The sequence below is a fragment of the Lynx rufus genome, unplaced genomic scaffold (genome assembly GCF_022079265.1).
Source record: "Lynx rufus isolate CCGP_SWC_20201006 ecotype Redwood Valley unplaced genomic scaffold, mLynRuf1.p SCAF_3, whole genome shotgun sequence".
In the NCBI taxonomy this organism is placed as follows: domain Eukaryota; kingdom Metazoa; phylum Chordata; class Mammalia; order Carnivora; family Felidae; genus Lynx; species Lynx rufus.
In genome coordinates, this window is record NW_025814845.1 from 125687869 (window position 1) to 125702500 (window position 14632).

Genomic DNA, 14632 nt, shown 5'->3' on the forward strand with positions numbered 1-14632 from the left:
ACAGAGAGAGACAGAGCATGAATGGGGGAGGGTCAGAGAGAGGGAGACACAGAATCTGAAACAGGCTCCAGGCTCTGAGCTGCCAGCACAGAGCCCGACGTGGGGCTCGAACTCACGGACCGCGAGATCATGACCTGAGCCGAAGTCGGACATTCAACCGACTGAGCCACACAGGCACCCCCTTTTAAATTTTTTTAATGTTTATTTGTTTTTGAGAGAGAGACAGAATGTGAGTGGGGGAGGGGCAAAGAGAGAAAGAGAGACAGAGACACAGAATCCGAAGCAGGCTCCAGGCTCTGAGCTGTCAGCACAGAGCCAGATGCGGGGCTCGATTCCATGAACCATGAGATCGTGACCTGAGACAAAGTCAGACGCTTAACCGAGTGAGCCACCCAGGTGCTCCTAAAGTAAAATCCATCCTTATATGAACATGAAATCTTTCCTAATTTTTTCCTTACTCCCATCAACTGGATGAGTATAACAGAATTTCCCTTTCTCTCTGCCCTTTTAGTCCCCATAGCACTTTGAATACCCCTTTGCTATAGAATCATGTAAATGCTTATATACATATTTAAAATAACTTCTCTCAGTATCTTTGTGCCTCAAATACAAACTGTGTCAGTTTGTTGAAGTGAATCTCAAATGTCACACAAATACATTCAATGTTTTCTTCATTCTAGTTATCACAAATGAAAAGTAATGACACATTTCTATTCTTACTCTCTTTCAAATGTAAGTGCTTCAATGGGTGATGTTCAGTAATACTACATGATTATAGACCTTTCATAGAGCCATTTACTCTTCAGATTTTCATATATGGCTCATAATATAAGTATTCCTTTACTTAATATTTTACCCACAGTTTGCTTTTTTCCATGTTGCATTTTTGTTTCATCATATAATATTCATAATTAAGTTATTAACAGGTTAAGATTTTATATGGCTTTTCATTTCTACTATTCCATAATGCATCCATTCTTACTATATTAGTAAGATTGTAAATTTTCATTTTATATTTTTGGAAAAAGTATAATGGGTGTACACCCATTTTTAATTTATTCAAATAGCCAACTGTTTATATGTAAAACCATAAGCTCTATTACCAAAATTACTCTTGATAAGGTACTCATGTAGTAATAATGAAAATAAAAGTAAGGGGCACCTGGGTGGCTCAAGTCGGTTAAGCGGCTGACTTCGTCTCAGGCCATGATCTCACAGTTTGTGAGTTCGAGCCCCGAGTCAGGCTCTGCAGTGGTGATTCTCTCTTTCTCCCTCTGCCCTCCCCAAAATAAATAAATAAACTTTAAAAAAGGAAAATAAAAGTAAGCTACTTATACTAGTACTCAAAATAATATCACAATAATAATCATTCAAAAAAATAATTTATCATTTGAAATAAGTCAAAACGTGAGCCCAGATTACCTGCTATCGTGTTGAGAAACATCAAGTATTCAAAATTTGAAATCTCTCTATGTTGCCATCGCTGGGTCATATTAGAAGCTTTAAAAAGCTGACGTGGACTAGCTAATGAAATACGCCTGCAAAAAACAGAATTTGGTGTAGAATTGATTTAAGCTTAATTACATCACAAAATAATATCTGTGCTTATTCTATACATTTGATATACAAAATGATATCTGTATACTGTGAAAAGTTCTATTCATGTTATACTAATGAATACAAGAAATATTTCAATGCACAGTTAATGGTTACATGATTTGGAATGGCCACAGGTCCATGATACATGTTGTATGCATTAAAGTAAGCCATTATTTTTTAAATATAATTTATTGTCAAATCGGTTTCCATACAACACCCAGTACTCATCCCAACAAAGTAAGCCATTATTAATATCTAGGTTCCATAAGTGTTGATCAATAATAGTATGATTAATAACTTACTGATTTACTGATATAAAAGAAGTTATAGTAATTGAGAAATGTATCTAAAATTGTATGCACATCTTTATTAATAGTTTTCTTAAAGATAATACATTTGTACATTTTAAATTTAATATTATTCTTATATACTCTTTATGACAGGGGAAAGAAGGATTCTAAACTCTTTAGGTATCTATTCATGGGGTGGGATAAAGATGAGAGAAACTATAATTTTTTTTTTGTACAGCTTAGTAATAGAAGACCAAGTTTTCTATGTTTTCTGAATGCAATGTAAGTAACAAAAGATGCAACTAATACTAAGTAACAGTGGAAAACAGGTGGCAGGATTAATTATTACATTTAGAGTCTAGAACCAAGGACAAGGTAACAATATTTTTTTCAGTGTTATTTTCAAAGGTATAATTTACATACCATAACATTTATCCATGTAAGTATACTATTCAATGATTTATTAATAAACTTCTAGAGTTGTGAGATTATCACCACAATGTACTTGAGAACATTTCACCACCACAAAAACTTGCCTTGTGCCTATTTAGTTAATCCCTGTTCCTATCCTTAGCTCTATGCAACTATCAATATGCTTTCTGTCTCTATAAACTTGCCTTTTCTGGACATTTCAGATAAATGGAATCCTACATCATCAAGTCTGCATCAGGCTTCTTCACTAACCATGTTTTTGAGATTTATCAATGTGGCAGCATGTGATTAGTAATTCATTTCTTTTGATTGCTGAATAGTATTCCAGCCTATGAGTATGGAATATATCACATTTTAAAAATCCATTCACCAGCTGATGGATATTTAAATTTTTTCCAGTTTTAGATTCTTATTATTCTACTTTGTATTACTATGAATATTCACAAATATATCTTTATATGAACATATGTTTTCATTTTGGGAGGGGGGGGGTTGTAGAATCCCAAGGGTGTAAATGCTGAGTTGTAAGTTGGGTTTAGTTTAACTTCTTAAGAATTTGCCAAATTAATAAATAAATAAATAAATAAATAAATAAATAAATAAATAAATTTAAAGAAATTTGCCAAATTGTTTTCCATTTCAACAAGCAATATATGGAGTTCCAATTTTCCACATCTCTGCCAATACTTGCTACTGTATATATTTTTTACTATAACCATTCCAGTGAGTGTAAAATGGTATCTTATTATAGTTTTAATGTACATTGTTGAGCAACTTGTCATGGCTTATTAGCCAGTTGTGTACCTTCATTGGTGAAATGACTATTTAAATCTTTTCTTCCTGTATTCATTAAGGTTACTTATTGAGTTGTGAGAGTTCTGTATACATTCTGAATATGCGAGATCTTTATAAGACACATTATGTACAAATATTTTCTCAGTCTATAGCTTCTCTTTTCGTATACTTAGTGGTATCCTTTAAAGCACAACAGTTTTAAATTTTTATTAAATCCCATTTCTCGATTTTATCTTTTATGGATTATGCTTTTGGTGTCAAATCTGATAACTCTTGGCCTACTCCAGGGTCATGAAGCTTTTCTCCTATATCATAAATTCTTTGGTACTAAAAAAAAATAGTTTTAGCTCTTAAATATAGTTCTATGACATACTTTGAGCTATTTTTTTTATGAATGCTGTGTGGTAAGTGTTGAAGTTCATTTTCTTGCATGTAACTATCCATTGTCTCAGCACTATTTAAAGATTATCCTTCCCTCACTGAATTGTATTAGCACCTTTGTTGAAAAATAACTGATCATAAATGCAGGGTTTATTTCTGTAGTCTCAATTTTATTTCATTGATTTATATGCATATCTTTTTATAAACACCAGACCATATTGATCATTGTGGCTTTATAGTTAGTTTTTGTTTTGAAATCAGGTAGTGGGAGTCCTCTAACTTTGTTCTTCTGTTTCAATATTTTGGTAATTCTAATCCACTGCATTTCAGCTTCTCGATATCTCCAAATAAGTATGCTAGATTTTGATAGGGATTGCACTGGATTTATAGATCTGAGAAAACTGACATCTTAATCATGCTGAATATCTCCTGATCCATAAATATGGAATGCCTCCGTTTATTTGATATGTCTTTAATTTCTATCAGCCATATTTTATAGTTTTAATTGTACAAATCTTACACTTCTTTTGTCATCTAGGAATAAAGACATTTTCCCCCCTTTCCAATCTGGATGCCTTTAACTGCTCCCTCCTTCTCTGCATTTCTTGCTGTACAGGCTGAAATCTCCAATATAATATTGATAGAAATGGTGACAATGAGAGACATTCTAGCCTTCCTGATCTTAGGGGAAAGCATTCAGTCTTTCAACATTAAGTGTTTCCCAAATACTATACTTTTCTCTTGAGCTCTAACTTCCCATTCAATATTTCAGTAGGGACATCTCTCAGGAGTTTCAATTTCAATAGATCTAAAACTAAACTTCTCATAATCTGTCCACCCACCTCCTCCCCACAACCCCAACCCCACCCTTAGGGAGATATATATATATATATACAACTATTTCTTCTCCACTGTTCCCAATATCAATAAGTGCCACTCAGCAGATTAAACTGAAACTTGGCAAAACATGCTGGACACCCCCTCTCTTACCCTCATTACCTAACTAATCTCTGAGTCATACAAACTGTATGTCCTCAAAATTTCTAAACAAGAATGTCTCTCTTCAACTGTACTATCAGCACCAAATATCACCTGGATTTCCACAATAAATTCCTGTCCTTGAACTGACCCTCTCTTCTCAAGATCACTAAATTCCAATGATATCTGCCTTCCAACACTCCCTAAAACATTCTTTTGTTTGCATATTTGTTTTTTAAGGAACTTCACCTTATTACAGGGCCTTTGCATATGCTATTCCCTCTTTCAAAGGTAAGCTGGTTCTGTTCTTTCAAATCAAAACTTAAAAGTCACACAGGAAGATATTTCTGACTACCTAATCCAAACCATCCCATCTCTATTCCACTAATCATTATTACAACACCCTAGTTATATCCCTCCTGTCACTTACACAATTATTTATTTTGTTTGCATATTTGTTAAAACATGCATGAGTAAGATGGTATCTATCTTGCACACTGCTAGATGGCAGGCACACTCTTAAGTTTTTAAGATCTATTTAAATTTCTAATTTAATCAATTAACCTACTTCTAGCTTCCATTAACTGTGGGAAATCATTAAGATTACCCAAGTATGATAACACATATTAGTTGATGAATAAAGCTATTTAGATAAAGAAATTTACTATGCCATTCTAAGGTTGTAAGGTTCATCCTGAAGCTGAAATTCCTCACTAAATTATAAAACTATCTAATCAAAATCTTCACTGGCATTAAAAAGCAACTATTGCTTATAATCTAGAAAGGCCAATTTTGGTGCCCTCTTTGCATAAGAGTTATACCCTGTGGTAGTTTTAAATATGTCCATAAATTCTTTGATACCTACCACGTGAAGAAGTGGAGCTTTCCCCTTCTCTGGAGCCTGGGCTGTATTTAATGACTCATTTATGATAAATACAATGTAGCAGAATTAATGACCTACTCTACCTATCAAGGGTAGGTCATGAAAAGACATTGGGGCTTCTGACTCACTCTCTTTTGGATCACTTACTCTGGGGAAGTCAGCACCCATGTCATGCAAACATTCAAGCAGCCTATGAAAAGCAGACTTGATAAGACAGTTTTATTTCTTCTTTTCCAATCAAGATGATCAGTAGTTTCCTTTTCTGGTAACGCTTTCATGTGGGTTTGGAATTCATGTAACCCTGGCCTCACAGAATACCTTTACAATGTTATCCTTCTTTTCTATTTTCTGTAATAGTTTGTTTAGAAATGATATTTTTTCATCAAATGTTTTATAGAATTTGTCAACGAAACCATTTGAGCTAGGAATATTCTCTAGCTCAGAAGACCTTTAACTATAAATTCACTTTCCTCTGTAGAGGTATTAATGTTACCTATTTCTTAAGGAATCTGTCCATTTCATCTAACTTGTCTAAGTAGCACAGATTTGTTCATAATATGTCAGTATTTTCCTTTTAATATCTATAGGATCTGTTGTGATATCCCCTCTTCCATTCTTGATGTTGGCACTTTGTGTCTTCTTCTTCTTCATAAGTCATATATTACATTTATTAATCCTTTCAGAGAAACAACTTTTCATTGTATTGATTTTTCTTCACTGTTTCTGTTCATATTTGATAAATGTTCTGCTTTTATGTTTATGTTTTGTTTCAACCTACTTTGGTTTACATTTGATCCTCTTTTTCTAGTTTTTTCAGACAGAGGTTCAGCTGACTCAAAGCATTAATAATCATCATTACTATGAAAAATACAACAGAAGGTTATGCATTTAAAAACAAGTAAGAAAAAATATTAACACAGATTACTTTCCAAAATTTTCTCATAAAACAGTACCTGGTTTGAGGCAACCCAAAACTGGTTCCAATACCAACACGAGGAAGATAGTTAACTACTTTCTTTACTGTTGCCGGGTCTGGGAAATTGAACATTACAGCAACTATGAAAAGTAATTTTTAAAAATTAGAACATGATACAGCTTCCTTCTTGGAAAACTAACTTCTTGGTCTAATAAAACCTTACTCTTAGTTAAGGTATACAATTCTTGCCATATTACTTTTATTATAGTGCATATCAAGTTTTAGCATTAATTTTCCAGAAGTGATAGTCATTTTACTTATAAACTCCTGAACCATAAACAGTTTTCTCTAAATGCTATCAGAAGTTCTAAAAATTGTTGTTGCACTAATGTGAAATGAAGCTGAGATTATCTAACTACAACTTTGAATTTACAAAATTGAATTTTAACAAGTTAAATATATGTATCTTTGAGTTTCTATAAATAAATATTTAAGGTTTTAAGTTTTATAGTTAACAATCTAACACCAAAGACTACAGATATAGGTGCTAAATTGTCACTTTTATTTATTTCCAATAATTAACAGTTTAAAAAATTATTCTCTTTACAATGTTTATGTTTTTAATTTATATTTTCAAATAAAATAGAATGACCTAAAGGAAAACACTTCTCTATAGATAATAGTCAAATTTAAATGTCTTCTAATCATTTCTATTTCAATAATTACACATTTTGAGAATATCAAGAAACATATAAATATACATAAAAGTATTCAGTATATAAATGTTAACTATAGTCATCTATAAATTTCCATCCTTAAGAAATATGAAAATAAGAAAGTCAAAATCATGAGAGAAAAGTTCGAAGATATCAAATTGGATAGTCTTAAAATTTTAACTACATTAATTGCAATATCATGACCATATATAAGCTTGAAGCAAGTACTCATCTAGAAAATGATCCTTATTCTCTACCTGGCTTAAAAAAATTCACTCCAAAAAAAATTTGTCAATTTGGTATAGCTCTGAATACTGACATTACCAAGAAGTTTCAGGTAAAGAAAATACATGGTCATTCACTAAGTATCTAAAACATATTTGGAACTGACATATACATATCCAACATATCTTTTTAATATGCCATCCTTACATACCCATTATTACATTGAATATAGGGAAAACAACAACAACAAAACTAACATTAAGTTATGGCAGATAACCCAAGGCCATGGGGGAAGGCAAAAGAAAAATACACATACAATAGCAAGGATGCATAAGAAATTTTAAAGGAGAAAAATGAATGAGGATGAGCAAGTAATAAATATTGTAATACTGAAACAAAATCTCTTTGGGACAGCAAGAATGCAGGCTGAATTAAAGCATGAAACATTCACTTGGTTATTTGCCTGAAAAAATGATGTTGACATTAGGAAGAAGAGGTATGTATAGAAGAGGAGACCAAATAGGAAAGGGAAAAACATCTTTACCTAAAGAAATTTGTATTCTAAAGACACATGATTCCATACAGGGAAAATAATGTGTGCATGGAATATACATTATTATGTGTAGACGTTTTTAAACGACAACTTGTAGATTATAGAAAGAGAAAATAAAACTTTAATCTACTTATGTATAAGGAGTAAGCACAGAAAGTCACTAGGCTTTATATTATTTTCCCTTGTATGCCTCCACTCATACCCAACAATGCTTTTACTTCAAGTTCACCTTGTCTCTCCTTCTTGTCTTAATGAATTTTACCAAGTTCCATTTTAAACCCACAAATTGAATTTTAGTTCTTTCAAGAATGATGTAATACAAAGCAACCAGGACACTTGAGTACCATTTTCTGATGGTCCCTTTATAAATGGCAATAGATTAGACAAAAGATTGAATAAATATATGAATCATTTGATTACCCTCTCCCCTTTCTAAATGCATCTACCTTCCAGGAGGGGTTTAAGCATCAGAGCAATATTGAGAATACCAAAACTCTTCAACTGATTAAATGGTTAGTTATTCACCATATTTGAAAATTTTGCACTTATCTATGATATGGCCAAAAAACTAAAATTACTACAAATAATTCTAAGAATGATCAAGGGGGAAAAACCCATGAAGATGCATGTGGTTCAAAAAACGAGGTCAGTATGACAGAGATTAGACTACAAATCACTACGTAACTGGGAACTATATGGTATGTTCAAAAATGAAATCTGAAAGAGGTGGAGGTTAGCTTTATAACAATTTACTTGTGAAACATATTACCTCTGTTTGCCATAAAGATCTCCAGGGCTGTATTTTGCAAAAGATAACGACGAGAAAAGATTGATCGTATCTCTGTGAACAGCCATTTTCCATGCAACCCTTCTGTATATGCCAGGATCTAGTGAGAAAAAAAATAAGCCCAAGTAAGTAACAGCAGTTGAATTTTTTTCTTGTTGTTTTTCCTTTTGAATAAAATAGAAAAGACCCTGTTAAGAAAAATAATTTCTAAATATTGAAAAAACAGATACTGAAACAATCTGGAGGGAAACTAAGAAAACATCTTGCAATGTATGGAAAGGAAGCTTAATGAAAAAGTAGAGGAAAATTATAAAACATTTACTTACAAATATATTTTGAGCTTTTAAAAGCAGTGATGTAATCCTATTTATTGTTTTTCAGGAAATACACATTGCATTATTTAGTGACTGAGTTTTGAATCATTTTATGGAAAGTAAAGTTTTAGATAAAACCTTGAAAAGAAGGAAGACCTCAAAAGAATACCTTATATGCTTACAGATCACATATACAATTCAGTTTCATATAATAATGATTTTAGAGTAACCAGAAATATTTTTTATGTATATGAGGGTTTTTCTTTTAGGTAGAGTTGAAACACAATGTTGCACTGGTTTCACTACAACGTAGTGATTTAACAAGTTTATACATTATGCTATATGTTTACCACAAGGGTAGCTACCGTCTACCCCGTTATATTGCTATTACAGTATCATTGACTATATTCCTTATGCTGTGCCTTTTACTGCAAGCCTGTATCTCCCTATCCCCTTTACCAATTTTGTCCAACCCCCCACCACCCTCGACCTCTGGTAACCATCAGTTTGTTCTCTGTGTTTATAGGTCTGATTATGCCTTTTATTTATTAACTTGTTTTCTGTTTTCTTTTTTTTTTTTTTAGATTCTACTGCAGAAGTACCTTTAACATACTTTAAAATATGTATCTACAGTAAATCCTAAGAGTTCTTATTTCAAGGAGAAATTTTCCCCCCTTTTTGTTCTATTTTTTAAAAATTTACATATGAGGGGAGCCTGGCTGGCTCCATCAGTTGGGCGTTTGATTCTTGATTTCAGCTTAGGTCATGATCTTCTGGTTCATGTGATTGAGCCCCATGTCGGGCTCTATGCTGAGCGTGGAGCGTGCTTGAGATTCTCTTTCTCCCTCTCTCTCTTTGCCCCTCCCCACTCTCTCGCTTAAAATAAACAAATAAACGTTTTAAAAATGTGTAAAAAATTTTTTTAAACTGTATCTATATGAGAAGATGCATGAACATATTGTGGCAATCACTTCACAATATATATAAACCAAACCATCATGCTGTATGCCTTAAGCTTATACAGTGATGTATGTCAATTATTTTTCAATAAAATGAAAAAATATATATATATTTCATTTCATAGCTTTAAAAAAAATCACACTGTTAAGGTCACTATTAAAGGCAACAGTCACTCATTCACAAAGTACAAAGACTGACTGTATAAGAGGTTAAGTATCATTTTGTCAGCTAGGCTAAACACAAACCTGCAAATGAACTCAACATAATCTCTCTATGGAGTAGGTGGTTGTCAGAGTAACTTGTTACAATTCTTGTCATCCCATGTGACAGACGCAATAGCTTAGAATGCTTTGCCAACTCAGAGTAATCCTGTCTTTAGTCCTAAGCCACTTTGTTGCTTTGTTATTCAAGTTTTTTCTTTTAAAAAGTTCATTTCAAAAGCTTAATTATGAAGGTGTTAAAGGAAAACCAGATGTGGAATTTCTCCACACCAGTACTTCACCTAATATTAATTTAATAAAGAAAATGAGACATATTTACTATCAAAACGTGATGAAAATCCATGAAAGCAAAGTAAACAATTAAGCTATATCTCTCAAAAGTAACCACCACTAAACAATACAAATAGAATGACATGTGATTATGATACTGCTTTGGAGGGACAAAGACAGGATAAACAAGGAAAGGAAAAATAATTAATAATAAGAATTTATCCTATGAAAACTTTCTTTTCTATTTTTATTTCCATTTTCTAGCTTAACTGCAAACAGATCTATATTCCTCAATGAAAAATGCAATAATGGGCAAAAAGCATGTACTTTGATTTTTCTAAAAATTATATTTCTGGCACCAAAGGATTTAAAAATGAAAGAACAATTCCAAGTCTCAATGTTTTTTGAAAAACAAAACAAAAATTCTAAGAACCAAACAACAAATCAAACTTTCTTTCAGTTTTAAAATTGGTGATAAGGAAATCTACTTTCACATAGCCAATACCTGTGTAAGTAAGAGCAAAAGAAGTAAACAGGAAAAGAGAGAACAAAGCTGTAGGTATTACTCTCAAGATTTTCTGAAAGCAGAGGTTGCATGTACCTCTTTCCCTCACCATAACTAGCAGGTTTAAACCTCCAGAGTCTATAGTGTTCTCCTACTTGGTTTCTCTTCTGATCTTACTTCTAGAGTCTACTATGACCAGAGGAGCCAAAGAAAAAATATTTTTTAAAAAAGTTTAAAATACAAATTAGATCACATGCATTTAATAACCATCCAGTGGCTTTGCACTACATGTATAATAAACATGGAAGCTCTTTATAATTGTTTATAAAGTCTTACATCTGGGACTTACTGATGAGCCCAATTCATTCTTCTTTGAGGCCTTTTATTTATTGCCTCCTCTGATGTGAATGTTCTTCTCTCAAATCTTCACATGACTGGCTTATTCTTACATTAGATTCTTGCTTCAATGTTATCTCCTTAGAGAAGCCACTGGATCTAAACCTCACTGCCTCCATAACCACCTCTTCCCCCCCCCTCCCAAACTCACCATATTGCCTTCACAACATTTATCATTACATGTAATTACAGTATCTGCTTGCTTCTCTATTGCCTCTATTTAGCACTGGAATCTAAGTTCTACTAGAACAAAGACTTAAGTATAGTCTATTTCCATTTTCTAGAACAATGTCTGGCACAAAGTAGATGTTTCTGAATGATTACATGAGTCAATCAATGGCAACCTAACCTCCATATATGGCCCAAATACACTTCATTTTAATATTATAACAAAATTTCAAGTAATTTAAAATGCCTTAAAAATGGAGATTTACATTATTATTTAGATTAGTTTCTCGGGAAAAACTGGGGCATCTGTCAAACCTAGGTCTATCTGTCACATGGTAATAAATGATACACACTCACCATTTTGGCACAGTCTCCACTCATTCACTCATTTACTATTATCTGTCTAGTTTCCACTGGCATTTGAATTTGCCATCTTGGACCTATCAAATAGTAGACAATTCAATATATGTTCTTTAACACTTTATACCCCAACCTATCCAATATTACTAAGGAAAATGAGAGTCAGAAAAATTATATAGTTAATACAAAGTCCCTCAAAGCTAGTGGCAGAGTCTGGCCTACTCCCAGATTCTCTAATCCAAAAGTACAGAGCTTACATATATATACTACATTGTCACATTTCTAAAAAGGGGCTTAAAATTTTGTTAAACTAGAACTCAATCCATCAGAATTTTAATGAACTACACTTGTCTTCCTGTACTTGGGTTATAGGTGAAAAAGGAAAGAAAACAAATAACAAGGGCTCTTCTAAGGTCTATGATATGCTATGAAAAGAACACATTGATATGAAAATTCTACCTTTTATATCTCTAAAGCTATATAAGAAGACCTGCTGCTCCTAATGGTGACGTCAGTCATTGTAAGATCATGGTCATGCAACTAAACATTTAATTATATTCTAGGATACTTCAATTATTAACAGAAATAAATATACTAAAATACTATTATAAGATTGTAATGTACTGAAAATTTTTCAATTAATAAAAAATTCAATTTATGTCCCATTCCTTTAAGCAATATAGTCATTTAATAATCTACTTGAAGTGGTATGCTTCTTTAAAATGCTTTACGACCAAATCAAACAAATTCACAACTGCAGAAAATGACATAAGCCCCATGTACCCAATACTCAAATCCTAACTTTATGCCACATTACTGCATGTATTTAAAAATTAAGGGGCGCTGGGGAACTCAGTCAGTTAGGCATCTGACTTTGGTTCAGGTCATGATCTCGTGGCCCACGAGTTCGAGCCCCTGTCGGGCTCTGTGCTGACAGCTCAGAGCCTGCAGCCTGCTTCGGATTCTATGTCTCCCTCTCTCTCTGCCCCTCCCCCACTCGCACTCTGTCTCTGTCTCCCTCTCTCTCAAAAATAAACATTTAACAAATTTTTTTAATTAATAAAGCTTTTTAGATAGTACTGAAATTCCCATAAATAACCTTCCTGATACCATTTTCCTCCTTTGTAAGAGTCAATCACTGCCCTTGTTTTAAGGTGTATCATTCCTATGTCAGTTTTTATACTGTTAGCACAAATATATCCATACATAATATCCAGCATTGTTTTCTATGTTTTCAAACCCATATTGAATGAAAGCCAGTAATGTGCTTTCAAAATTAAATATAAGCAGGTCTATTGTGTTAAAACTCAGAGAAAGAGAAACAGGAAGAGACACAGACAAAATTATTTAAAATTGCCAAAAATATCAAACATTGAAATCACACATGAAAACTAGCCTGACTCCAAGAGAGTTAACAAATGAAATTCTATACTTACGGTCAAGATGGTGGGTTTAAAATAGAAACAAAAAATCTTTTAACTAACAGAATTAGTAGCTGAAATTGATACAATAACATTTCTTTAAAGTATTCATTAGGAAAAGGTGTCAGTACTGAAATGCAGCTGAGGCCTAGCTAAGCAAGAGGTTTATTTCTTATTGGAATAGTATATTCCTGGTCCGAGGCTTCACTTCAAAGTCTCTAGAGTTCAATTAAAACTGGATTAGGTAGAAGCAGACCCTTCTTTGGGACTTTCTGTTCACTGAAACTCTACATACACTGACAGCACCCTAGACAGAGGTCTAGCCCTCCAATGAATCAGTTGCTATGGAAACCGTATCATTACCATTGCGCTGCAGTTATGACCCCCAATCTAAAATAGCTTGAAAGCTTAAGCCCACAGCACTCTTTGAATGTTTACCACCTTGTTTTAATATGGTTAGTATTAATAGTAGAAGTAAATTCACATTTCTTTTTTTTAAATAATTTGTTCAACAAAGATGATTTATTAGTTAAATGTTGAGGTAAGAGAGAGAGGAAAGAGAAATCGATATTTAATTTTAAATATACACAAACACACACACACACACGTGTGTATATAACATTTCTTTACATTAAAATTATCAAACTCATATTCTTTAAAATTGTTATCTGAAAACTGTGCCTTCTGAAAAGGGATATATTATTTTCCCCAAATAATACACACAATGCTTTCTTCTATCTTTCAAATAGTATACTGTGAATACATATGAAAATTTCTTCACCCTGTTGCATTTATTAGCTTGAAAGCAAATAATTTTTTCACTTTCTCTTTAATCATTCATTTTGAAAAGCTTATGAATTTATCCATATAAAACTTTCCTCTAATTGCTCATCCTCAAGAGAGAACAAAACAGAAACATATTTATTGCCCAAATGCATAATACTTTTATGGACTATCAAGCTTTAGAAATTTTTAAATAAACTCTAAATATAAAGTTGTAGTTGCTTCACTCAAGTAAAATAAAAGGTTTGGTTTTCAAAAACTATACAAACTATCCTCAATCAATTTAAAATGTTTTAAAACAATTTTAAACGGGAAAATATTAAAAAGTGATAAAATGTTTTACCTCAAAAATAAATATTTACACGGGTGTCTGCATATATAGAATCAGTAAACGACTTTAAAATACTATTCTTTCTAATGTTTAAGACTAGCTTTGCGTAAACTAGTCCCAAATATCTGTCAATTTTTGGAAAGGTTTTACTCATTGAGAAAATTCCATATTGATTTCTGAATAATGTGATTAAAGAGTAAAATTGGATAATATATATGTGACCAAGAATACTTAAAATTTCATAACAAAACCATTTGCAAACTATATAGATATACTTAACATCAAGAAAAATGTTGAAACTTAATATACAAAATACAAACTAACCATGCCATCAATTAAGCTATAACA

General features: G+C 32.4%; 1 protein-coding gene across 1 annotated transcript in view; it reads right to left on the reverse strand.

Annotated features, from left to right (window-relative positions):
* LRBA (LPS responsive beige-like anchor protein) overlaps positions 1–14632 on the reverse strand; it is a 792976-nt gene that overhangs the window by 199053 nt on the left and 579291 nt on the right. The window contains exons 41-43 of the mRNA XM_047092315.1: positions 8538–8655; positions 6312–6414; positions 1423–1538 (exon numbers count right to left, since the gene is read on the reverse strand). Of these exons, the coding sequence (XP_046948271.1) occupies positions 1423–1538; positions 6312–6414; positions 8538–8655 (337 nt within the window). The remainder of the gene's footprint in view (positions 1–1422; positions 1539–6311; positions 6415–8537; positions 8656–14632) is intronic.